Source organism: Dendrobates tinctorius, unplaced genomic scaffold (assembly GCF_039654945.1).
Source record: "Dendrobates tinctorius isolate UK_male_01 unplaced genomic scaffold, ASM3965494v1 ptg000039l, whole genome shotgun sequence".
Taxonomy (NCBI): Eukaryota; Metazoa; Chordata; class Amphibia; order Anura; family Dendrobatidae; genus Dendrobates; species Dendrobates tinctorius.
In genome coordinates, this window is record NW_027361707.1 from 13,944,037 (window position 1) to 13,968,644 (window position 24,608).

The following is a 24,608-nucleotide window of genomic DNA, read 5'->3' on the forward strand; positions in this document are numbered from 1 at the left end:
TCAGTGATCTGAGCCAGCTGGCACGGGAAAGGAACAGAAGGAGAAAGACGTAGAACTGCAACCTAAGCTTCCATAAGAGAGAGAAGGATCAGTACGGAATGAAGGAGTAGGAGAACAGAGAGGAGACGTGGGTTGGAAGAGGAACCCTGCCTATAGGTTCTCAGCACAAGGCCGGGGCCCGATCCCCGAGGTTGTATGGACACTTATGGTTCTGCAGCAGACACCGGTGGAGTAGTTGGCTGTAAATGCACTACTCCCAACTAAGACTCGGGGCACAACAGCAACTGATTGGAGAGCCAGGTCTCCGGAGAAGGGAGTCCCCGAGAGAGGCTACAGCTGTCTGCCATACGAGTAGAGTTGTTAGGAACATCTGACAGGAGGAACTTCAGAGTACCACGGTACTGGAGCTCTTCACACCTTAAGGTGCAATAGAGGAGTCGTTCAGGAAAGGTACATGTTGGCGGAGTGTTGGAGAGGAGCTTTCCATCTGGCCTGGAGGTTGGCTAAGTCTCTGACCCGGAGGACACGGCCCGGAGGCAGGCACCCTTGTGTACCGCAGACTGTGAGTAAAGCTTTGGAACTGCAAGCCTTGGTGTCCTCCATTCATTCTTGCGCCAACCCGCTCAGCACCACTACATCTGGGTATCATCCTTTACGCTGCCTGCGCCTTTCCCCAAACATTACAACTACACTGCCCTGGGACATCAGCCCTGCCTGTGGAGGGCTATGCCATCACTGCTGCATCCTACCATCTGTCCCAGAGGATCTGTCTGCAGCATCGGCTTAACACTTCCCTTGCCAAGCACCACAGGTGGCATCACGAACTATTCCATTCCATTAACTACATATACCTTCCACCATTACATGGGCACCCAGGGCCACGGACCGGGTCACCGCTGCTGTGACACATCCCACTGACACCGGCCCAGTACCGAGTACCCCGCAGCCCTGGGAGGGCGACCCACAATCCTTTGGGATTCCGCAGTTGATGTGCCCATGCTGCGGATTTTACAGCTGCAGAATCGCATAACGGTAAAGTCCGCAGCATGTCCATTCTTACTGCGGAATCGCGGCGATTCCGCCGCCATAGGATTGCATTGAAACGCTCACTTTTCACACGGTGCGGCTCCTCCCGCGGATTTTTCCGCTCGGATCTTACTAAATCCGCAGGTCAAATGACCTGCATTTTTCCTGCGGATTTAGTGCATTTTTTGTGTGGTTTTACTGCCGTTTTGGTGCGGTTTTCCACTGCGGTTTTCTACCTGCGGATTTGTAGAATGGAGCAGATGGAAAACTGCAGCAAAACCGCAAAAAAGAAGTGACATGCTGTTTTTTTTTTTCCGCACAAAATCCACGCTGAAAAATCCGCAGCATGTGCACAGCGTTTTTTTTTTTAAATAGGCTATAACGGTACTGTACATCACCTGCAGTTCTGCTGCAGACCCGCAGGGCCAAATCCGCTGCGGATCCGCGGTAGAAACCGCACCGTGTGCACAGACCCTAACTGTGCATTATGCAAGGATTCAGCTGAGAATAAACCCTCTACTGAACCTTCAAACCTGCTCTTTCCAGTCGAGTTTAAGCTATCTGCGGACATCACTAAATGTAAGTAACGGTAAACAGACACCATGGAATGGCAGTCTGAGCGCCCAACGCTTAGGCTGAGTTCACACGTGGCGTTTTTTTGCGTTTCCGCGGCGGTTTTAACCGCGCGATTTTGCCGCGAAAACGCGAAAAATAAGCATCCCATGCATTCCTATGGGATTCCGCAATGCTGTGCTAATGCTGCGGTTTTTACCGCGGCGGAATCGCTTCGCAGTAAAAACCGCAGCATGCTCATTAATTTGCGGAATCGCGGCGATCCCGCACCCATAGGAATGCATTGTTCCGCTTATTTCCCGCATGTGGCTGTGCCCACCATGCGGAAAGTAAGCAGAACAATTGCGGATGGTACCCACGGACCGGAGGAGAGGAGACTGTCCTCCGGGCTTTGGGTACCATATCCCTGTAAAAAATAGAATTTAAAATAAAAAATATTGTTATTCTCACCCTCCGACGTCCCGCGCAGCCTTCCCGCCTCTCTTCACGCTCTCGTTCCCAGTAATCCTTTGCGAAAATGCCCGCGATGACGTCCCTTCTCGCGGGATCGCGAAGTCTCGCGGTCATTCGCGCGACGTCATCGCGAATTACCGTGAGACGTCGCGATCCCGCGAGAACTGACGTCATCGCGGGCATTTTCGCAAAGGATTACTGGGAACGGATGCGCGGGACGTCGGAGGGTGAGAATAACACCGTTTTTTTTTTTTTTTTTTACATTCTATCTTTTACTACTGATGCTGCATAGGCGGCCTCAATAGTAAAAAGTTGGTCACACTTGTCAAACACTATGTTTGACGAGTGTGACCAACCTGTCAATCAGTTCTCCAAGCGATGCTACAGATCGCTTGGAAAACGCTAGCATTCTGCAAGCTAATTACGCTTGCAAAATGCTAGTTTTTCCGCGGGAAAATCGCAGGAATTTAAAATGCGATTTTCCCGTGGACTGGAAATCCGGAATTCTCGCGGTAATTTCCGCAAGAGTTCCGGTACGTGTGCACTTAGCCTTACAGTTTGGCCATGAGGCAGAATAGTAAAAAGAGACTCCTGCAGTTACATCTGTAAAGTCATCTCCAGCTCCTACAAGGCAGAACAGACATCAGAAGATCCGCATACATCATATAGATCCCATCAGCTTGTGTGCAGTTTAGCCTCTCCCCCAGCCTTCACTGCAGAAACTGTAGCAGCTCAGATTACACAGATCTCATCTCCCTGTGAGTTACAATGGCTAAAGGAAAGTCTGCAATATCTGTATATGAGGACTCGGCCACTAAAAGACCCAGGCGCTCTGCTAAGCCGTCACTGAAAGCTATAGAGAACCTTGAAGTCATTTAACATGAACTTTCTTGTAATATATCCGTCTTATGGCAAAGACTGCAGAGTCATATTAACAGCTTCTCCCAGTATGCCTTTCACGAGTTACCAACAGAGGGAGCCCTTGAACAATTGTACTCTGCATACCAGTCTTACAAAGACACTTGCAAAAAATACATCTCAACGCTACTGATATTAAATACACCAGAGTCGCTAAAGGAATGTCAGGTCTTCCAACAGCTCAATGCCGAACGAGATAGCACCGTGCGCGACATTGTGAACAAAACAGAAGCAAAAATCCCACAAATGTCAGAAGTGACATCGCACAGATCCAGGTCTGCTAGGAGCTAAAAGCACTCAATCAAGTCAAGCTCATCAAGGTACTCAACCCTCAGCGAGCAGCTGATAAGAGTGCGTGCTGAGGCCGAATCTACGAAGGTGCAAGCCATTTTCGCCCAAAAGAAAGCAGAGAAAGAAACGGTATCTGCACACAAGAAAGCAGAGATGTAGGCCAAATCTGCATGCGAGAAGGTGGAAATAGAAGTCCTGCAGAAGGAATACGAACATGCAGCAGCCATGGCAAGGCTAAAGGTCTTCGAGCAGGCTCTAGGTGCTAGCCAGGGAGGCAGCCTCAATTCATACGAACTCGACACGGAAGACCCCCTCAAGCGCACAAGAAATTACGTGCTGAGCCAAACCAACGAACCCCTGACAACCATCAACATTCCCGTTAGCACCGACCTCTCTCTAGAGCATCAGGACGTTGATCCGCCTGCAGCTTCCAGCTTTCAAGGTCAATCCAATGGACCACAAACATTCAAACCCGAACCTTCATGTGTCAATACACGGTCTGACCCTACACCTCAGCAAATGCCATACGCCAATGTCTACATGCAACCCAACATGCCGACAAGGCACTGCGCACCTGATAACTGTGTGGTTCCAGTCCCGCATATAGCAGAGATCATATGCCTCAAACCGGTTGCTGGTCTAAACGCCTACGCCACTCAGCTTCTTGGTTCAAGAACATTTTGCTTTTTGCTTTAATTATTGTATTGTTAGCGTTGTTACTTATGACTTGTGTTTTGAAACTGTTAAACTGTAAAGCGCTGCGGAATATGTTTGCGCTATATAAATAAAGATTATTATTATTATTATTTATTATTATGGGAAGATACGAAGACCCACGCTAACAGCATCACTCAGCCAGCAAATGTTTCTCCAAAGTCAGAAAGAACAGACATGGACGATTTTGCGAGGTACATGATACGCCGAGAACTCAGAGTCACCAACACCAGTCTCACAAGGTTCGACGACCAGCCTGAGAATTACAGAGTTTGGAAATGTACCTTTAAAGCCACAATTAGTGACCTTGGCATCACTGCTGCTGAAGAGCTGGATTTGCTAATCAGGTGGCTCGAACCTCAATCCACGGAGCAGGTCAAGAGGCTCAGATCCGTTCACATCAGTAATCCAGCAGCTGGTCTCATGGCTGCATGGGAAAGACTAGAACGTAGCTTTGGCAGTCCTGAAGCCATAGAGAATGCACTGTTTAAGCATCTACAGGATTTCCCCAAAATATCCGGCAAAGACAGTTCAAAATTCCTAGAGCTCAGTGACCTGCTCCTAGAGCTCCAGTTAGCCAAGGCAGACACGCACCTACCTGGCCTCAGCTACCTGGATACCGCTCGGGGCATTAACGCAATAGTTTCTAAGCTGCCATACAATATACAAGAGAAGTGGGCCACTATTGGGTCAAAGTACAAAAGAGCCAATCAAGTCTCCTTTCCTCCATTTTCCTACTTCTGTGACTTTATCAAGGATATCGCAGAGCGTAAGACTGACCCAAGTTTTTCCTATGTAGAACCCAGCGGACCCGGTCCAACCCCTCCTAATTATGAGGGTCCACATACTAACCTGAAAAGTCAAAGAGGCCCAGTATTAGCGAAAAAGACGGCCATTCTTTCCACACCTACATCAGCTCCACACAATAGCAACACAGGGGACAAGGTCGAAGATCCAAATCGTATGTGTCCCATTCATAAGAAGCCACATCCCCTAAAGAAGTTCATTGGCTTCAGAAAGAAGCCGCTCCAGGAGCGCATGGAACTTCTAAAGACATTTGGTGTATGTTACAGATGTTGTGCTTCTACCGAACACTTTGCTAAGGACTGTAAAATTCTTATTAAGTGTTTGGAATATGACAGTGAGGACCACATACAAGCACTCCATCCATCCCAACCTACCTCTGCACATCTCATACCTTCCGTACCCACCACAAGCTATGCCGGGGAGGAAATAGAACAAGCAAGTCCTACCAAGGTATCATCTTCATGCACAGATGTTTGTGGAAAAGAACTCTGGGACAAGTCATGCTCAAAGATATGCCTGGTGAACGTATATGCTAAGGGTCAGCCCAAAAAGAGCACAAGGGTGTATGCCATCCTGGACGATCAAAGCAACTGATCACTTTCAAGGTCAGAGCTCTTTGATTTGTTTGATTTAAAGGGAAATGCTTACCCCTACACCTTGGGTACTTGCAGTGGTGTTACAGAGGTCTCTTGGAGAAGAGCCAATGGACTTGTAGTATCTTCACTTGAGAACAATGTAGAGATACCTCTGCTCACACTCATCGAGTGCAACCAGATACCATCCAATAGAGAGGAGATTCCAATGCCATAGGCTGCTCTTCACCACCCTCATCTAATGATGGTAGCCAACAAGATACCAGCTCTTGACAACAGTGCAGATATTCTGATCCTGCTCGGTAGGAACATTCTCCGACTGCACAAGGTACGTTAGCAGATCAATGGACCGCATGATGCTCCATTTGCTCAATGCTTTGATCTAGGCTGGGTTATCATAGGCAATGTCTGTATAGATAAGAGGAAGAGGACTACAAAGATTTACTCATGTAAGACTCATGTCTTTCCAAATGTTCGCAGTACATACCAACAACCATGCACTCATCACTACTGGGCAAAAGAAACACTGAGTGACTGTAAGTGGCAGCGAGAAACCCATGACAACATGAACATGTTCTTGTCCTGCGACGACAACCTCGGGTCAGCGGTGCTTGATTCTACAAATGAAGATAACAAGTTGGCACCAGCAAGAGAGGACAAAGAATTCATCAAGGTTATGGACAAGGAATCCACCCAGGATGACTCCAACAACTGGACAGCACCCTTACCCCTTCGTTCTCCAAGGACAAGGTTGCCAAACAATATGCAGCAAGCTACTGCAAGACTCCAGAGATGGAAAAACATTTAATGCAGACTATCTTTGATAGAGATGATGCAGAGCCTGTTTCACAACTAAAGGAAGGAGAAGAATGCTGGTACCTTCCATCCTTTGGTGTCTACCATCCTCGCAAACCCAATCAAATCAGAGTGGTGTTTGACTCTAGTGCTCATTATGAAGGTATCTCTTACAATAACCTGTTCCTCACCAGACCCAAACTGAACAACAGTCTCATAGGAGTACTCGTTCGCTTCGGGCAAGAACCCGTTGCAGTAATGGCCAACATCCAACAAATGTTTCACTCTTTCATCATGAGGGAAGACAGTAGGAACTACGTCAGGTTCCTATGGCACAAGGACATTGACAGCCACAATGAGGTGATAGATTATCCGACGAAGGTACATGTCTTCTGCAACAGTCCCTCACCTGCTGTGGCAATCTCTGGACCAAGACGGACAACCCAACAAGCTGAGAGAGAATATGGATTGGATGCCCGACTATTTGTGGAAAAGAACTTCTACGTTAAAGACAGACTTAAGTCTTTGCCCAGAAGTGAAGAAGCAATTGATCTCCTGTCCAAAACACAGGAAATGCTGTCTGCAGCAAACCTCAGACTGCACAAGATTATCTCCAACAATCAGGAGGTAATGAAAGCATTCCCATCCGAAGACCATGCAACAAGCCTGAAGGACCTTGATCTGGGTTCCGATGTTTTTCCCATGCAACGTAGTCTTGGTCTGTTGAGGACACAGCTCACGATGGAGAGCATACCGACATACACCTTAGCTGTAAAGAACTTGAACTTTCATCTTTGGATTGTTTGGGTTGGTGAAAGTGTTAGCATGTTGCGGCTTCCCCAATCTGAAGATAGGTTCTCCTATGAACTATCCATCCGTTGATGACTTCACGTCATCAACCAAGAATTAGACTTACAACTGGTTTGGCCATGAGGCAGAATATCAGCCCTTTAGAGTCTTGCAGTATGACTTAGTATAAAAAAGCCAAATCAGAATCTCAATATGGAGACAGTGTTTCGGGATATTGCCCCTTATCAGTGCAAAGTATGAGCTTCTGATTTGGTTAGGTGAGAGGCTCTGGACTGAGGTCTTGTAATCAGTGGTTTTATTGTGAGACAGACAGATCGATATTTAGATATGTAGATAGGAAGAGTTAAAACAGCACAAGCCTCAAATAAAAATAAGTGGTGACAGTCAATCGGATGTTGCCCAAAAACCACACGATACCGAATTAAGGAAAGGTAGGCAGCACACATAGTATAGGTTTTCAAAAGTGCAGTCATTTTAATCCGCCCACGAGTGCGATGGCAACATTTCGGCTCCACAGAAAACACATTGGCTGATTAGAACTTACTGTATTTTTGACAACCTATACTACATGTGCTGCCTTCCTTACTGATAACTACACAATTTTGACAATACTGTTGTTCACCCTCCATGTTACACCTACAGGAGCTTTTATGACCTCCCATAATACATCCATAGACATCATTATGGAGTTTGTCCCCTCTTGCAGCTATAACAATATCCACTCTTTTGTGAAGGATTTCTACAAAATGTTGAAGCTCATTTGTAGGAATTGGTGCCCATTCATCCAGAAATCATTTTTCAGATATTGGACAAGAGGACCTGACTTACAATCTGCGTTCTAGTTCATGATGTTAATACCAGAGGAGGTTTTGACTCTGCAGTTACGGAGTAGGCAGAGCGTTGGTGGCTTATCTGCCCTCTGTTCCTCTGCACTCGGTGACCCCACTGCGTGAAGTTAAGGGGTCTCCACTTCGTGGCTGAGTTGCTGTGGTTCCTTCCAATTTTCAGTAATATCACTCACAGTTGATGGGGGAATATTTAGGAGGCAAAAAATGTAATGTATTGACATGTTACACTGGTGGCTCCAATTACTGGACTGTGCTGGTATCAGTGAGCTCTGCACCTCCGGCCATTCTGTCACATGTGCATAAAGGCAGACAGCGTGGTGCACCAGAGGTGAGGGGCAGGATGTTAAACATAGGGGATGAGGGGCTGGATGTTATACAACAGGGGAAAATGGTACTAAAGGAAAAATCTGAACCCCTATCATTATACATGTTTTTCCCTTGTAAACAATATTCTGTCTCACGGCTACAGCTTGTTGAAAATCACAAACTGCGCTGGTCTCACCCTTCCTCTGTCCACCACTGAGTCTCTGATCAGTACTGCTGGAGGAAATAACGCAAAATAGGGTCTTATCTGAGACACAATGGGTTAATAAAATTTAATTGTACTCACCAGATGAAGCTATTATTATAGCATGTAGTTATCCGCTGCAGCAGATCCACAGGTCCACAATTGACCAAACCGTAAAAAAAAATGGGTGAGAGTGGATATAGTCTTCGCTGCTGAATAATTGGAAGTCCGAGTGTTCTGGCCTCTGAATATAGGGCAAATATGATTATATTATGTGCTGGTTTAGTTATAGCACCATCTAGTGGTGGCTGAATTTATAGCTGTGTCTTTAATAGCTTTTATAGCCTGTGCCTTTAATAGCAGAGTGTTGCATTGTGGGATTGAAGCAATGTATCTGGGATGAGGAAGATGCCATTTTCTTCTGTGTATTTCACAGGACACGTGTTTATCTGTCCTCTTGTAACTCCCCTACTTGAGTTTGTTATCCTGGTAAAGCATCTCTGGTAAGATTAACATCTTTTCTTGCAATCAGTGTTGTACAGGGATGTTATTAACTGTATAGCAGCCAGCACTCAGTAGATGTAATTAGACACCTGTGTATTCCATGTAAAATTTGCTTCACACTGTATACTTCCTGTAATTGTGTTAGCTGTGTGATCATCTGCCCAATACTTACCCATGTCGTTTGTATTCTTTATAGTTTTACCGCATGTTCTATACTCTTCACCAATAAACAAGTTAGACTACAGAGAACAGTCTGCTTATTTTGGAAGATAGAAGGTGGTTTATGCTGTATGCTAGAGTGCACACCGTGTCAACGTGTATGAAGGCAGAACATCGAGTATGTTATCATAAAGAAGTGTGGTTTCATTCAATGCGTTTTAGGCTACTTTCACACATCAGGTTTTCGGCGTCAGGCGCGATCCGGCGTCGTGCCGGAACGCCGGATCCGGCAAATGTTTTGTAAAACCGGATGTGACAGATCCGGTTTTCTGCCGGATCCGTCTTGTTCTTGACAGACAAAACCGGATCCGTCTCATCCGGTTCATCCATTTTTCTATCCGTTTTTCGACTAATTACGCCGGATCCGGTTTTTAAAAACACCCCTTGTGGCCTTCCGAACGGGATTGGCTACTGGAAAACTATATATAGCGTGTTCCTACAGCCCTTCTTTGACAGGTTGTAGAGGAGAAAGTGCAGGTTGGAGAGAAGAGCAAGTTACTGGCGAAGATGGATGTTGTCATTGGAAATATTTTGAAGAATTTGGCGGATTTTACAGCGGAGGCGAATCGTTTGAGGGTGATTGTTCTGGAGAAGGAGAGAGCGAGACAGCAGCGCATCAGGCATCGTAGACGACGTTTGTGGATCCACCCCATCACAGCCAAGAGAATGACGCGTGGGGTCTATTCTACACTCTGCATGGACCTTCGACGAAACCCAGATACATTTTTTGGATATGTTCGGATGAAAATGGAGAATTTTGATTACTTGGTGGAGCGCATTGCACACCTCATAAGAAAATCGGACACCTATTGCCGCTTCTCTATTTCACCCGCAGAGCGTCTGATGGTGACTTTAAGGTAAGCCACATTTATTGGATATGCTCGCATCAGAGCACACTTTCACTGCAATCTTGTTGGTGGTAGTTTGTATCTCCAAGTGTTATAGCTGAGTTTTGGTATGTAATGCCGTGATTTAAAACTAATTGATTGTTTTTTTAATTCCCCACTGATTTCTTGCAACTGGAGAATCCCTTTCGTCACTGCATTTCCAGTACAGACTCGGGATTTCCACCATATCTGGAATAGTGAAGTACACATGCCGTGCACTGTGGGACTCCTTAGCTGAAGAGTTTTTACCAGAGCCCACAACAGAGAGGTGGATTGAAATTTCAGAAAAGTTTCAACAGATATGTCAGTTTCCCAACTGCTTGGGCGCTGTGGACGGGAAACATATCCGTATTGTAAAGCCAGCCGGATCGGGATCGGAATATTTCAATTACAAGAAATATTTTTCAATTGTCCTCATGGCCATCGCTGACGCGGAATACAAATTTATTGCTGTTGATATTGGGGCCTATGGCCGCTCCAATGACTCTCAAGTTTTCAAACTGTCTGCCATGGGGCGTAAACTGTATGGAAACACCTTCCAGTTCCCACCACCTAGACCGCTGCCGCAAACATCTGGTCCACCTATGCCATTTGTCTGTGTAGGGGATGAAGCCTTCCAGCTGTCAGAACACCTTTTGAAACCGTACTCTAGCAGAGGATTGACAAGACCAAAACGCATTTTTAATTACCGCCTCACAAGAGCAAGAAGAATGGTTGAATGTACCTTTGGTATTCTGACAGCCAAATGGCGGGTCCTATTGACTGCGATCAACCTCAAGACAGAAACTGTGGACGAGGTGATCAAAGCTTGCGTGGTACTCCACAATTTTGTTATCTGCAAAGAACCCATTTCCATTGAGGACACCTCTGAAGAAACCACCTTGCAAGATTTCCATGACATTACCACTAGAAGTTCCGTGACGGTTTCAGTAATGAGGGACAATTTTGCACTATACTTTATGTCACCTCAAGGCAGAGTACACTGGCAGGATGACAGAGTGTGAAAGATTTGTGCCCTTAACCAAACTTGTGTACCTTCTGTACCAACAGTACATACCTTTGCCAACCAAAGTTGGCTATCTTGTCATGGTCTCTATTTTTAGCTTTAGGCCACAGGTGTGTACCTGGTTGTGTTTTATGCAAAGTATTTCACCTTTTAGCAAAAGTTGTGTACATTGTTAGGAAATCACCAACAATAAACACAACTTTTTAGGTGAAATACTTTGCTTCAAACACAACCAGGAACACAACTGTGGCAAAAAGCTAAAATTTACCCACAGTTATATACCTGGTTTTGAATACCTTTTTACCTTTTAAATACCCTGTATTTAACCTTTTTTTAAAACATATTTCGCCGCAGAAAGAAATGACAGACAACCAGTGTAAACAATAATTTAACTTTTATTTAAAATATTTTTTTTTTGTAAACTGTTTTTAAAGTTAAAAAAAATTTTTTAATAAAGGTTTGAAACCAACTGGGCATTTTTATTACAAAACACATCATAAATCTGTGTAGTGTGGGGTGGAAATACTGCTGGAGGGGCTGCGGGACACTTCGACAATGGGAGTGTGGAGAGAGGATTGGGATCGTGGTGGGGAAGGAACAGTTAGAGGTGATGGTGTGGAAAAAGCTACAGAATGGGTGGACATGTGGGAGGCAGAAGAGGTGGTGGGCGGTGGAGTGGAGGGTTGGGCAGGGACTGTAGGAGCAGATGATGTTGATGGCAAGTTGTATGGGGAAGAAGTTTGGTACGGGGAAGGAGTTTGGTACGGGGCAGGTTGCTGGAAGTGGGGAGATGTCTGGTACTGGGGAGGTTGCTGGTACTGGGGAGGTTGCTGTTACTGGGGAGGTTGCTGGTACTGGGGAGGTGGATGGTATGTAATAGGAGGGGGAGGATGGAAAGTGGCTGGAGGGGGTGCAGATGTAATAGGAGGGGGAGGATGGAAAGTGGCTGGAGGGGGTGCAGGTGGAGGAACTACTGTGGTGGGAGGAGGAGGTTGGGAGGTAACTTGCTGGAGAGCACCGTGGCATGAGTGCATTACATGCATCTGCTGGGTAGGAGATAGCGTTTCCATGCGCTCCACAACAGACCTGAAAAAGGTGTGGTTTGGCGAAGATCTTGCTTCTGAATGAATGGTTTGCAGAAGTGTCTTCACCTCCAGAATGCTGGAGTTGATCTGCTGAAAGCCTGCGGAGATTTGCTCTGACAAGACTTTTAGACAGTTCTGGAAAGATGCATTCAGATGCAAGAACTCTGGCGCATAAGTCTTTTCCTGACCCCTCTGCCGCTGCTGCCCAGTACCCGCAGGTGTACTAGAGGTGGCAGGGGCAGAAGGGTGGGGTAAAGGGAAAGCGATCTCCTCACCAGCAGCTTCATGTAATGTAGGCGGCCACGATGCTCCTGTGCTGGTGGATGGGACAGATGGGTCGAATGTGTGGGAAGGCTGGGAAGGTGCAGATGTACCGGGGCGGTCGAAGTGTCCCTCGGTGCCGGTCTCCTCAGGGATCGCCTCAGAAGGGTCCAATCGTGCAGGCTCCCGAGTGCTGCTCACCGTGCTGTGGAAAGAGAAAAAAAACAATTAAAATAGTGACATGGTATGGCCCTGGCTGAAAAAAAAAAGTTACATCTAACATTTTTTTTCACATGTGGTGTGTAATATTTACCTTCTAGTGACCATTGTTTCCCGGAGGAACGACAGGGCTTGTGCATACTTGTACTTGCTCCTGCGTCCTCCAGATCCACTCGGGGCCCGCATCTCTTTATTGAACTCCTTCTTGAAACGATCCCTCACAGACCGCCACTGCTTCACAATTCTGTTCCCTGAAACGAGAAAGGAGTGGTTAGTATACAACATCAGTGTTTCCCAAACTCCAGTCCTCATGGTCCCCAGGGGTCATGTTTTCAGGATTTCCATAGTAAATAGAAATCCTGAACACATGATCCGTGGGGACCACGAGGACTGGAGTTCGGGAAACACTGGTTTACATCAAGCAACCGGTACTGTATATACTTACGCTCTTTAATCTGGGCCCGAGCATCGAGGTCCTCCCAGCGGCCCACAAGGAGCGAACAGATTTCCTCCCAGAGTCGTCGGGTAACGATCAGGTCAGCGTGGCGGCGGTCAGCCATATTCCAGAGCGGCTCCCTTTCTCTGACGAGATCGATGAGGTGGTCCACATCGATTCCTCCATCCTCACCGTCAGAGTCGGGAGCACGCTGTGAAGGCTGTTAAAGAAAAATACAAAAATAACATAATTAGAAAGAAATGAAATAAAAAGTGCAAAAAAACAAAGCAAAAATATTTATACTTACACGCTGGTGACCGCCGCGTTGCTGTCGCCGACGACCCTGGAAGGCACTGCGAGGACCTCTTGGCCGAGCACCAGATTGGGAAGACTAGAGAAGAAAACAAAAAATGTTATGTCTTTGGATGTAGGCATTTGTTTGCTGTGTGTGGTCTGCAGAACATTGTTTTCTATGTGTTGTGTGTAGTGTGATGTTGTGTTTCTGCGTTTGATGCCAAAATCTTACCAATTGTGAGCCCACTCCAGGTGTCTGTCCACCCCTTCCTTCTTCTTCTGGGAGCTCCTCTTCATCTTGTGATTCCTGTTTTGAAATAAAAGGCAATGAATACACATATATTACAGAGATGATGGATTTTGGAAATAAAAACTTACCGTCAAACGCTGACGATGCGAGGGAGGGCTCCCAGAAGAATATGTGCTGTCTTCCTGCTGGCCAGACTCCATGGCTGTGGGTGGTGTTCCTGCTGCTGCCATTGCTGCTGCTGCTGCTGCTGCATCTATTGGGCGGCTGTTGAATAAAGATAAACAAAGGGCCAATGAATATCTTGATATTCCATGGCCCTAGTTTGGAGGAATGGGGGATTTGATAATTACCGTCTCTCATCTGCTGATGGACTCCCCTCCCGTTGTTCAGCATGCTGCTCCAATTGGGGTGGTGCTGATGGTGCTGCTGCAGATGTCTCCTGCCTTCTCCTGCGCCTGGTTTCTGTCTTGGGTGGCATGTTGGGTGTGGCTGAGGGTCCCACTGTCTTGCTTTTATATATGTCTTGTGGGCAGAGCTACTGAGCATGCGCATTGCGGATCCGGCGCATTGCGGCGCTCATAGGCTTTAATTGTGTGAAAAAGCCGGACACGCCGGATCCGGCGTGTCCGGCTTTTTCGCCGGAGACAAAAAACGTTACAGTAGCCGTTTTTTCCAGACGCCGGATCGCGACACATTGCCGGATCCGGCGAAAACCGGATGAAACGCATGGCCATCCGGCTCGATCCGGCTCTAATGCAAGTCAATGGGGGGGAAACCGGATCCGGCATTGCATTTCGCCGGATCCGGTTTTTGTCAAAAGCGCCGGATCGCGCCTGACGGCGAAAACCTGATGTGTGAAAGAGGCCTTAAAGTTCCAAAACTTCTTCATCAGGAAATACCACAGATATCTAGACGTCTATAACGTCTTCAGACTGGAGCCTGTTTTCACCTAATGGACCAGGTCAAATTTTTCAATTCTGACCAACATAATTTTGTCTAATAGTAACTCTGAAACATTTCAACATATTTCTCCTAAGTAGATCTATACCCCATATTTGGTGGAAAATAACTCTTTAATTGCACAGCATGGTTCAGAAGGGAAGCCCTTTTGATTTTTGGAGCTCAAAAATTGCTGGGATAGCTATCAGGCACAATGTCACATTTGTAGAGTCCCTGATGTGCCTAAACAGTGGAAACTCCAAAAAGTTACCCTATTTTGGAAATCACACCCCTCAGGGAACTTATTTAGAGGTTTGGTGAGCGCCTTGAACCCACAGGTGCTTCACAAAATGTTATAACTTTGAGCCATGAAAGTGAAAAAATAGATTTTTCCCTCAAAAATGTTGCTTTAACCCCAATTTTTTATTTTCACAAGCGTAACATGAGAAAATGGACTGTAAAATTTGTTGTGCAAATTCTCCTGAGTACACCGATACCCCATGTGTGGTGAAAAATTACTGTTTGGGCACACGGCAAGGCTTAGAAGGGAAGCAGTGCCAATTGAATTATGGAGGTCAATTTTTACTGGAATAGATTGTAAACGCCATGTCACATATGAAGAGCCCCAGACATGGCAAAACAGCATAAACCCTCACAAGTTACACTATTTTGGAAACTATACATCTTGATGAATTCATCTAGGGGTGCATAACATTGGGCTGAGTCAATGGAAAATTAACATTTCTTCTATTAACCCCAGAGCCAGTTTTCACCTTCATTTCAATTCTTACCAGTCTCACTTTATGTGGTAATAACTCTGGAACGCTTCAATGGATTCCACTGATTTTGAGAATGTTTTCTCATGACTAGTGTTGAGCATTCCGATACCGCAAGTATCGGGTATCGGCCGATACTTGCTGTATCGGAATTCCGATACCGACTTCCGATATTTTTTCAATATCGGAATTCGGCATCGGAATCGGAAGTTCAGTTGATTGACGGCCTGACGTCATCATGATGCGCGGTGTGTGCGCATCATGATGCGCCGTCATTTCGGGCCTTCCGGGGGTCTCTGCCGGCCTGCCGGGGGGCTGTGCCGGCCTGCCGGGGGGCTGTGTGGACTGCCCGGGGTCTGTACCGGCCTGCCGGGGGGCTGTGCCGGCCTGCCGGTGGTCTGTGCACCCTGTGGGGGTCTGTACCGGCCTGCCGGGGGGCTGTGCCGGCCTGCCGGGGGGCTGTGCTGATGTCCGGGGGTCTGTGCAAGCATCGTCCGATGGGACTACAAGTCCCATCGGGCGATGCCTGCTACCATGACAGTGATTGACACATTAGCCAATGATGGGACAGTAGTAGTCCCATCATCCGGCTAATGTGTTAAATGTTAAAAAAAAAAAAAAAATACTACATACATACTACATGCATGCTACATACATGCTACATGCATGCTACATACATACTACATATATACTACATACATACTACATACATGCTACATACATACTACATATATACTACATACATACTACATACATGCTACATACATACTGCATGCTACATACATACTACATACATACTACATGCATGCTACATACATACTACATGCATGCTACATACATACTACATACATACTACATACATACTGCATGCTACATACATACTACATACATACTACATACATACTACATGCATGCTACATACATACTACATATATACTACATGCATGCTACATACATACTACATGCATGCTACATACATACTACATGCATGCTACATGCATGCTACATACATACTACATGCATGCTACATGCATGCTACATACATACTACATGCTACATACATACCACATATATACTACATACATACAATACATTCATACAATACATACATAGACATACAGTACATATAACATAGAGTAACATACTTACCAATACTTGTCACATTGTTCCCCGAAGCCATTGTCTTTTCCGGGATAAATATTAACATAACAAACCACAAAAATACTCACCCACGATCCGAAGCAGTCCACGAGTGTGTCCCACGACGATCTTGGGTAGAGAACTGCAGCATCAGATGATGCTGCCGTTCTCTACGGGCTGCAGGAATCCAATGACGGAAGGTAGGTATCCTTCCGCACTGTATTCCTCCGCCACTTAAAAAAAAAAAGTCCCTAGTCTCACTTTATGCCATTGCTGTGTGGGAAATTCCCACACAGCAATGGCATAAAGTGAGACTAGGGACTTTTTTTTTTTTTAAGTGGCGGAGGAATACAGTGCGGAAGGATACCTACCTTCCGTCATTGGATTCCTGCAGCCCGTAGAGAACGGCAGCATCATCTGATGCTGCAGTTCTCTACCCAAGATCGTCGTGGGACACACTCGTGGACTGCTTCGGATCGTGGGTGAGTATTTTTGTGGTTTGTTATGTTAATATTTATCCCGGAAAAGACAATGGCTTCGGGGAACAATGTGACAAGTATTGGTAAGTATGTTACTCTATGTTATATGTACTGTATGTCTATGTATGTATTGTATGAATGTATTGTATGTATGTAGTATATATGTGGTATGTATGTAGCATGTAGTATGTATGTAGCATGCATGTAGTATGTATGTAGCATGCATGTAGTATGTATGTAGCATGCATGTAGTATGTATGTAGTATGTATGTAGTATGTATGTAGCATGCAGTATGTATGTAGCATGTATGTAGTATGTATGTAGTATATATGTAGTATGTATGTAGCATGCAGTATGTATGTAGCATGTATGTAGTATGTATGTAGTATATATGTAGTATGTATGTAGCATGTAGTATGTATGTAGCATGCATGTAGTATATATGTAGTATGTATGTAGCATGCATGTAGTATGTATGTAGCATGTATGTAGTATGTATGTAGTATATATGTAGTATGTATGTAGCATGTAGTATGTATGCAGTATGTATGTAGCATGTATGTAGCATGTATGTAGTATGTATGTAGTATGTATGTAGCATGCAGTATGTATGCAGTATGTATGTAGCATGTATGTAGCATGCATGTAGTATGTATGTAGTATGTATGTGGTATGTATGTAGCATGTAGTATGTATGTAGCATGCATGTAGTATATATGTGTTATGTATGTAGCATGTAGCATGCATGTAGCATGCATGTAGTATGTATGTAGTATATATGTGGTATGTATGTAGCATGCAGTATGTATGTAGCATGCATGTAGTATATATGTAGTATGTATGTTGCATGTAGTATTTATGTAGTATGAATGTAGCATGTATGTAGTATGTAGTATGAATGTAGCATGTATGTAGTATGCATGTTGTATGTATGTAGCATGTAATTTTTTTTTTTTTTTTACATTTAACACATTAGCTGGATGATGGGACTACTACTGTCCCATCATTGGCTAATGTGTCAATCACTGTCATGGTAGCAGGCATCGCCCGATGGGACTTGTAGTCCCATCGGACGATGCCTGCACAGACCCCCGGAGCCTGCACAGCCCCCCGGCAGGCCGGCACAGCCCCCCGGAGCCTGCACAGCCCCCCGGCTGGCCGGCACAGCCCCCCGGAGCCTGCACAGACCACCGGCAGGCCGGCACAGACCACCGGAGCCTGCACAGACCCCCTGGCAGGCCGGCACAGCCCCCCGAAAGGCCCGTACAGACCCCAGAGAGGCTGTACAAGGGCAGGAAAGGGTTTTTCTTATTCCGATACCGGAAGTCCCATAGACTTGAATGGGACTTCCGGTATCGGAATCGGCGATACCGATACTTTTTTTAAAGATCGGCCGATACCATCCGATACGATACTTTGAAGTATCGGACGGTATCGCTCAACTCTACTCATGACATATTGTACTTCATGATAGCGGTAAACTTTATTCGATATGACATGCATTTATTTGTGAAAAAATCAGAAATGTGGCAAAAATGTTGAAAATTTAGCAATTTTCACTTTTTAATTTTTATGCCTTTAAAGTGTTATGTTACACAAAATAGTTAATAATTAAGATTTACATGCATACTTTATATCAGCACAATTTTTGAAGCATAATTCTTTTTTCTTAGGTTATGTGCACACGGTGCGGATTCTGCTGCGGATCCGCTGCGGATCCGCAGTGTTTCAGGCTCTGCGGGTCCGCAGCAGTTTCTGCTGCGTTGTACAGTACCATTGTTTTCAATGGTAAACTGGAAAACGCTGTGCACATGCTGCGGATTTTTCCGCGCGGATTTGCTGTTACAATCCGCAGCATGTCAATTCTTTGTGCGGAATCCACTGCGGTTTCACACCTTATCCATTATGAGGTGTGAAACCGCAGGCTAATCCGCAGGTAAACTGCAGGTCTTTTGACCTGCGGATTTTACAAAATCCTCAGCTCTAAAAACTAAGTGGGCACATAGCCTAAGGAAGTTGGAAGGGTTAAATTTGACCAGTGATTTCTCATTTTTACAACAAAATTTACAACCATTTTTTGGGGGGATCATATCACATTTGAAGTGACTTTGAGGGGTCTGTAGGATAACAAAATACCGAAAAGTGACACCATTCTATATACTGAACCCCCCAAGGTTCCCAAAACCACATTCTAAAAGTTTATTGACTCTTCAGGTGCTTCACAGGAATAAATGGAATGTGAAAGGAAAAAATGAACATTTCACTTTTTTCACAAACATTTTACTTTAGAACCAATTTTTTTTTATTTTCCCAAGGGTAACAGGAGAAAATGGACCCCAATATTTGTTGTGTTATTTCTACTGAGCAAGTTGATATCCCATATGTGGGGGAAAACTACTATTTGGGTGCATAGCAGGGCTTGGAAGGTGGAGAGCGTCACTTGACTTTTTGAATGCAAAATTTGCTGAAATAATTAGAGACCACAATGTTGTGATTGGAGAGCTTCTTATTTGCTTAAACGTTGTAAACTCCCCATAATGCAATAATATAATGTATTGCAATGCATCAACATTGCAGTACATTATACCGGTCAGTGCTGCACTGACAGAAGCCTCTTAAACTATGCGGCTGGCATGCTCTGGCAGATCCAGAGGTCACCATTTGACCTTGCATTACCATGACGATTGGTAGCCTGCAGTGACATCTCAAGGAGGCCCATCCCTTTCCCTGCCTTCTAAATGCAGCGATCACTAATGATCACAGAATGTAGAGGGTTAAATCCGGAGCAGTGCTCCTGGCTGTTAAGGTCCCGTTACATTTAGCAATGCACCAGCGACAACGATACGACCCGGTCAGGATCGCTGGTGCATCGCTAAATGGTCGCTAGTGAGCTGCCAAACAGGCAGATCTCACCAGCGATGCAGCAGCGGTCGGTTGTTGTCACTTACCTGTCAGACGGCAGCTCTGCGACAACTTCTTCCCGCGTCCATGGAGTCGCTCGCCGGCGCCAGCAGGAAGCCAACAACGAGAGATGCACCAGAACGATCTCGCACGATCAACGATAGCCAGCGGGGAGGCCGGTCAGAGGTAAGTGTCACATGTAGCGAGATCGCTGTTGCGTCACAAAATCGGTGATGCTTTAGCGATATTGCTAGCAATCTCGCTATGTGTGAAGGGGGCTTTACAGCCGGGGTTTGGCAATAACTTAAGCCAAGCTCCTGGTGTTGAACAGGTCCTGTGCTCGCAAGATCACCAGGACGTACTGGTACATCCAAATGTGGGAATGTACTGCAAAATAGGACATACCGGTACAACCAATACCGGGAAGGGGTTAGTTAAGGCTAGATGCACACTGCGCACATTGGTAGCGTTTCCCGACATACTGTATACTGTAATTTTGCCATAGGATCCCATTTACCACACGGATGCTAAAAGTGTGCTCTTTCACCTTCCAACTGGTCAGAACGCGCAGACGACTGAGCTTTCCTATATAGAGGGCCACTTCAAGGAAATGTATATGTTTCTTTGCAGTGGGTCCCTATGGTGGACGGATGTGTCGACATCCATTCTGACTGTGCACACTGACAGCACATACCATAGTGTGGACCTAGCCTAAGATTTGTGTCCCAATACTTTTGTCCATATGGTATGTACTGTATTAACATTACCATGACATTAACAGAGGACTGTACATTAAATAAGGGTTAATATAGCAACAGTGTGTGATATTTGTAAGAGGGCAGCAATCCCATTTTCCACCCTGTTACAGGGTTAACTGTGGACATATCTTCCTGATGTATGGCTATAGTGACAGCTGGGCCAATGATATTTCGCTTGTGGAAAGCTCTTTGCATGTGGCTGTGAATTCATTTTTCTAGTTACTAGACTATAAAGTCAGTCATTCTCCTTTTTGAAAAACCATTGGACTTAGTCCTTCCTTACAGAAACGGATTATAGAATTATCTACAAATGTAGAAACTGTGGTGAGCGAAGACATCATAAAACAAAGCTGTAATTTTCACAATATCAATACAAACCTGACACCTTATGGCACACAAGTCTGTGGAAAAGTCAAAGGGCATCACAGTGTAGGCTCCAATGAGCGTGGTCCTCCATTTCTTGTCCCTTATATTGTATTAGATCTTTTTTTTATTGTTTGTTGCTTAGATGTGTTCTGTGGAATGTGCTGGTGCCAAAAAAAGTAATGAAAAATATTATTTTTCATGAATCACTAAAGTAACATTTAAAGGAAGTTTCCCAAAAGAACACTCTTGTATTTATGCCATTCTTCTGGATTTGAACCTTTGATTTGGTGGTTGGCATCTCTTTCCACTGAGCCACAACTGATACACCTTTACTTTGGGTGTCTAGGTTCTGTTATTTGAGGTTTTTAATTTACTCTGTTTGTCTGTCCTGTCACCTTTCAGGTGCAGCTTTAAATACCTTCCCTACTGGTGTTTCCTGACGGTGATAGGCTTTCATGGATTAATTCATTTTTCTGTAGTCTGTGTTGGTTGCAGTCACTATATGTGTGATTCCTTTTCTCCTTAGGGAATTGCTACTCTGATAATCCTAGGCTCTTCTGAGGGCATTTAGGCTAAGCTGCCATCGAATGGGGCTGCCATTGCTTTTCCATATGATGCAAACCTCCACAGTCAGGCAGGGACAGACAAAGGTCAGAGAAGGGCTTTTCCTAGTCTGAACAGGGACCTGTCAGTTTCACGTATTTGTCTTCCTGGTTTGTATGTTGCCCGTGTGAATGTGCTCTGGCAGTCATAACAATTTATAGCACTTCAGTCAGACAGACATAAAAGTCAGCTGGGTGGTGGTCTATGTTCCGTGATCCTCTCTGATGGGCTCCAGATGCACATTTTTGGCCAAATTCTAGGAAGGCAGCCTAGTAAATTGGAAGTATGGAAACCGCCAAGTTAAAATGTTAGTCAAATTGCAGAAATACTGTATATAGCACATTCACAGAATTTGTCAAACCCTTTAAATTGATCAGACACTACACATATAGTTGATCGATTTCTGCATTTTTCTGTGACTTGAACTGACCTAGGCCAGGCTTATTCTGCTAAACTAATATTTGGCACAAAAAGGCCATTCATGTTTTGCCAATGACTAAAAATGTGCAAACAGGAAATAAAGGTTGACCCAATTATCTGCCTTTGGTTGGTGTCTTTTTCACTTATTTTCATCCCAAACTGTTGTCAATAATTTCAGCCATCTTAAAATTTCAAGGCTATAGTCAATTTAAGCACACTCCATTTTTTTTAGATATTTCCCTTCATCTCTGCTGTCTTGCTTAGAGCAATTATACAAACTTCCTCATTTTCGGCAACAGTGAAGACGTTATACAGTGCAGATTAGAGCAAAAGAGGGAGGGGAAAGCATCCAAGTCTTTAGGGAGGGCAGATCAAACAATCTGTGCTGTATCGGAGTGTAGATAAGCAGGAAAGCATACAATGCAGAGGGAGGTGGAAATCTTACACTTCTTAGCATCAGTACCTATTATCACAAGATAGAAGGAATCTGCCATAGACTTGAAAAGCAGAGAGCAGTTCAGGACTAAAGTCTTGTTGATACACAAGAGATTGCGAAGGCAGAGGAATCGTAGTCTCAAAACTCACATGCAGTGTAAGCAAAATTTGAAACTAGAAGCAGATTAAGAATCACTTACCAAGAGGTTTGAAAATAAACAAAGACTATAACCTTAAAGGTGGTGTATCATGTTAATAATATGTTATCCTCTTTTACTGTGACCCCATCTTATCTTCAGAATGGGGCTCTGAATATATTCTCTATGCGAGCACCAGAGCTAGCTGAGTAAAGTGAATGAAGCAGCGGAGTGCATGCTTGACTTTCGCTACATTCAGACAAAGCTGTCCAGGATCCCATTTTTGGGATCATTGGGGTCCCAAGGGATTGGACAACCATATCAACGATCAGTATATTATTCCCTAACCCAAGGTTCCCCAACTCCAGTCCTCAAGGCCCACCAACAGATCGTGTTTTCAGGATTTCCTTTGTATTGCACAGGTGAAGCAATTATCACCTGAGCAATACTAAGGAAATCCTGAAAACATGATCTGTTGGTGGGCCTTGAGGACTGGAGTTGGGGAACCCTGCCCTAACCCACTAACAATGACCTACAAAGTCATCCATAATCTGTCCCCTGTGTATATCTCTGAACTAGTCTCCCGATATCTTCTCACACATAATCTCTGGTCCTCCCAAGATCTCCTTCTCTACTCCATACTTGTATGTTCCTCACCCAAACGCCTCCAAGACTTTTTCTGAGTATCCCCAATCCTCTGGAAATCTGTGACTCAACACGTCCGATTGTCCACCACACTCAGAACTTTCAGACAGAACTTGAAAACCCACCTCTTTAAAAAAGCTTACAGTCAATGACCCCACTGCCACCACCACCACCACCGAACCTGCCGCAACCCCCCAACCTAGTGTCTCCTTACCCATTACCCTACAGACTGTAAGCTTGTGAGAGCAAGGCCCTCTCCACTCTGTACCGGTCTGCCATTATTTAGTCTGTTCATTGTAATCTATATTCGTTTTATGTCTGTAACCCCTTTTCTCGAAAAGTAAATAATAATAATCATAATATTAACCTATCAATATGAGATATCTTATAAACTTAGTACAAACACTTGACGCACATTGCAACTTCTTTTTTGAACTCATGTTAACTAACCATTAACATATATACAAATATTTTTGTCCATGGCAATGATGTCCAAGTTGAAAAAGCAGGCAACTTCTTTTATCGACTACTAGATGAGATAATGCATATTCTATAGCTTTTGCTCCATGTGCAGTCTTCATGTGCTTCAGATTTGCATTTATAGCGAACTCATAAATCCATGTCTTTTCTCATCAAAGGTGGCATCCCTTTCGTTCTGGTAGCGGAGATTTTTCAGCAGTCTCAGCGTCCTGCGGCTTTTATGATAGCTGGGTCCGTCAACTGGATCTGCAACTTTGCTGTTGGTCTCCTCTTCCCTTTAATCCAGGTAAATATAATTTAGCCAGTTTATGCCTGAGATACTGTAGACTCGAAATAAGCACAATTTGTTCGACCTAAAAATGAAATTTAAAATAAAGTTTTTTCTCAAGATATGATCCATACTCCCAGCAGAAAGAACTGATAAGAGCCGTGAAAGGAAGAACTACAGATCGCCTGTAGCAATGGGACAAAAATCCTATTCAGATCAACAAGAATGATGATTGTGAGCTTAGATATTTGGCACAGAGTCAGGAGGTTAACGCATGGTCATCAGTAAGGGTCATTGGATAGTCAGGTCAATGTCTGAGGGCAGCAGGTAAAGCCATCACATGGAAAGAATCTGGAGGAACCGAGCAAAGGAGCAGAGGTCTAGTAATAAAATCATCATATTGAATGGTCTATTATATTTTAGTAACTCATAAATCATTAGTGAATGTTGCTGAGTCACGGAGGGCGCACTAAAGATCCAAAAATGGTTTGGTGGTTCCTTGTATTATGCACAAGCCGCAGACAACTCATTTCCTTAACATGACCTCTTCTAGATAACAGATGTGCACTCTGCAGACACTGTACTTACTATAGCACCGACATTACTCAGACCAATATCCATTATGTGCTAAAATCCTCTAACACTCATTTTCTAGGAACCAAAGGTCTCTCTTCACATTTATAACATTTACCGGTGAGCAGCAATTCAAACAAAATGGGAAATGTACTTGCAAAAGATGAAACGTGTCCTTCTCGTCTATCCT

The 24,608-nt window shown here is 44.7% G+C and overlaps 1 protein-coding gene across 5 annotated transcripts in view; it reads left to right on the forward strand.

The window, feature by feature from the left end:
* Positions 1–24,608, forward strand: part of SLC2A9 (solute carrier family 2 member 9) — a 635,276-nt gene that overhangs the window by 558,513 nt on the left and 52,155 nt on the right. For all 5 annotated transcript variants that reach the window (XM_073574480.1, XM_073574478.1, XM_073574481.1 and 2 more), the window contains one exon: positions 23,736–23,863. In XM_073574480.1, the coding sequence (XP_073430581.1) occupies positions 23,736–23,863 (128 nt within the window). The remainder of the gene's footprint in view (positions 1–23,735; positions 23,864–24,608) is intronic.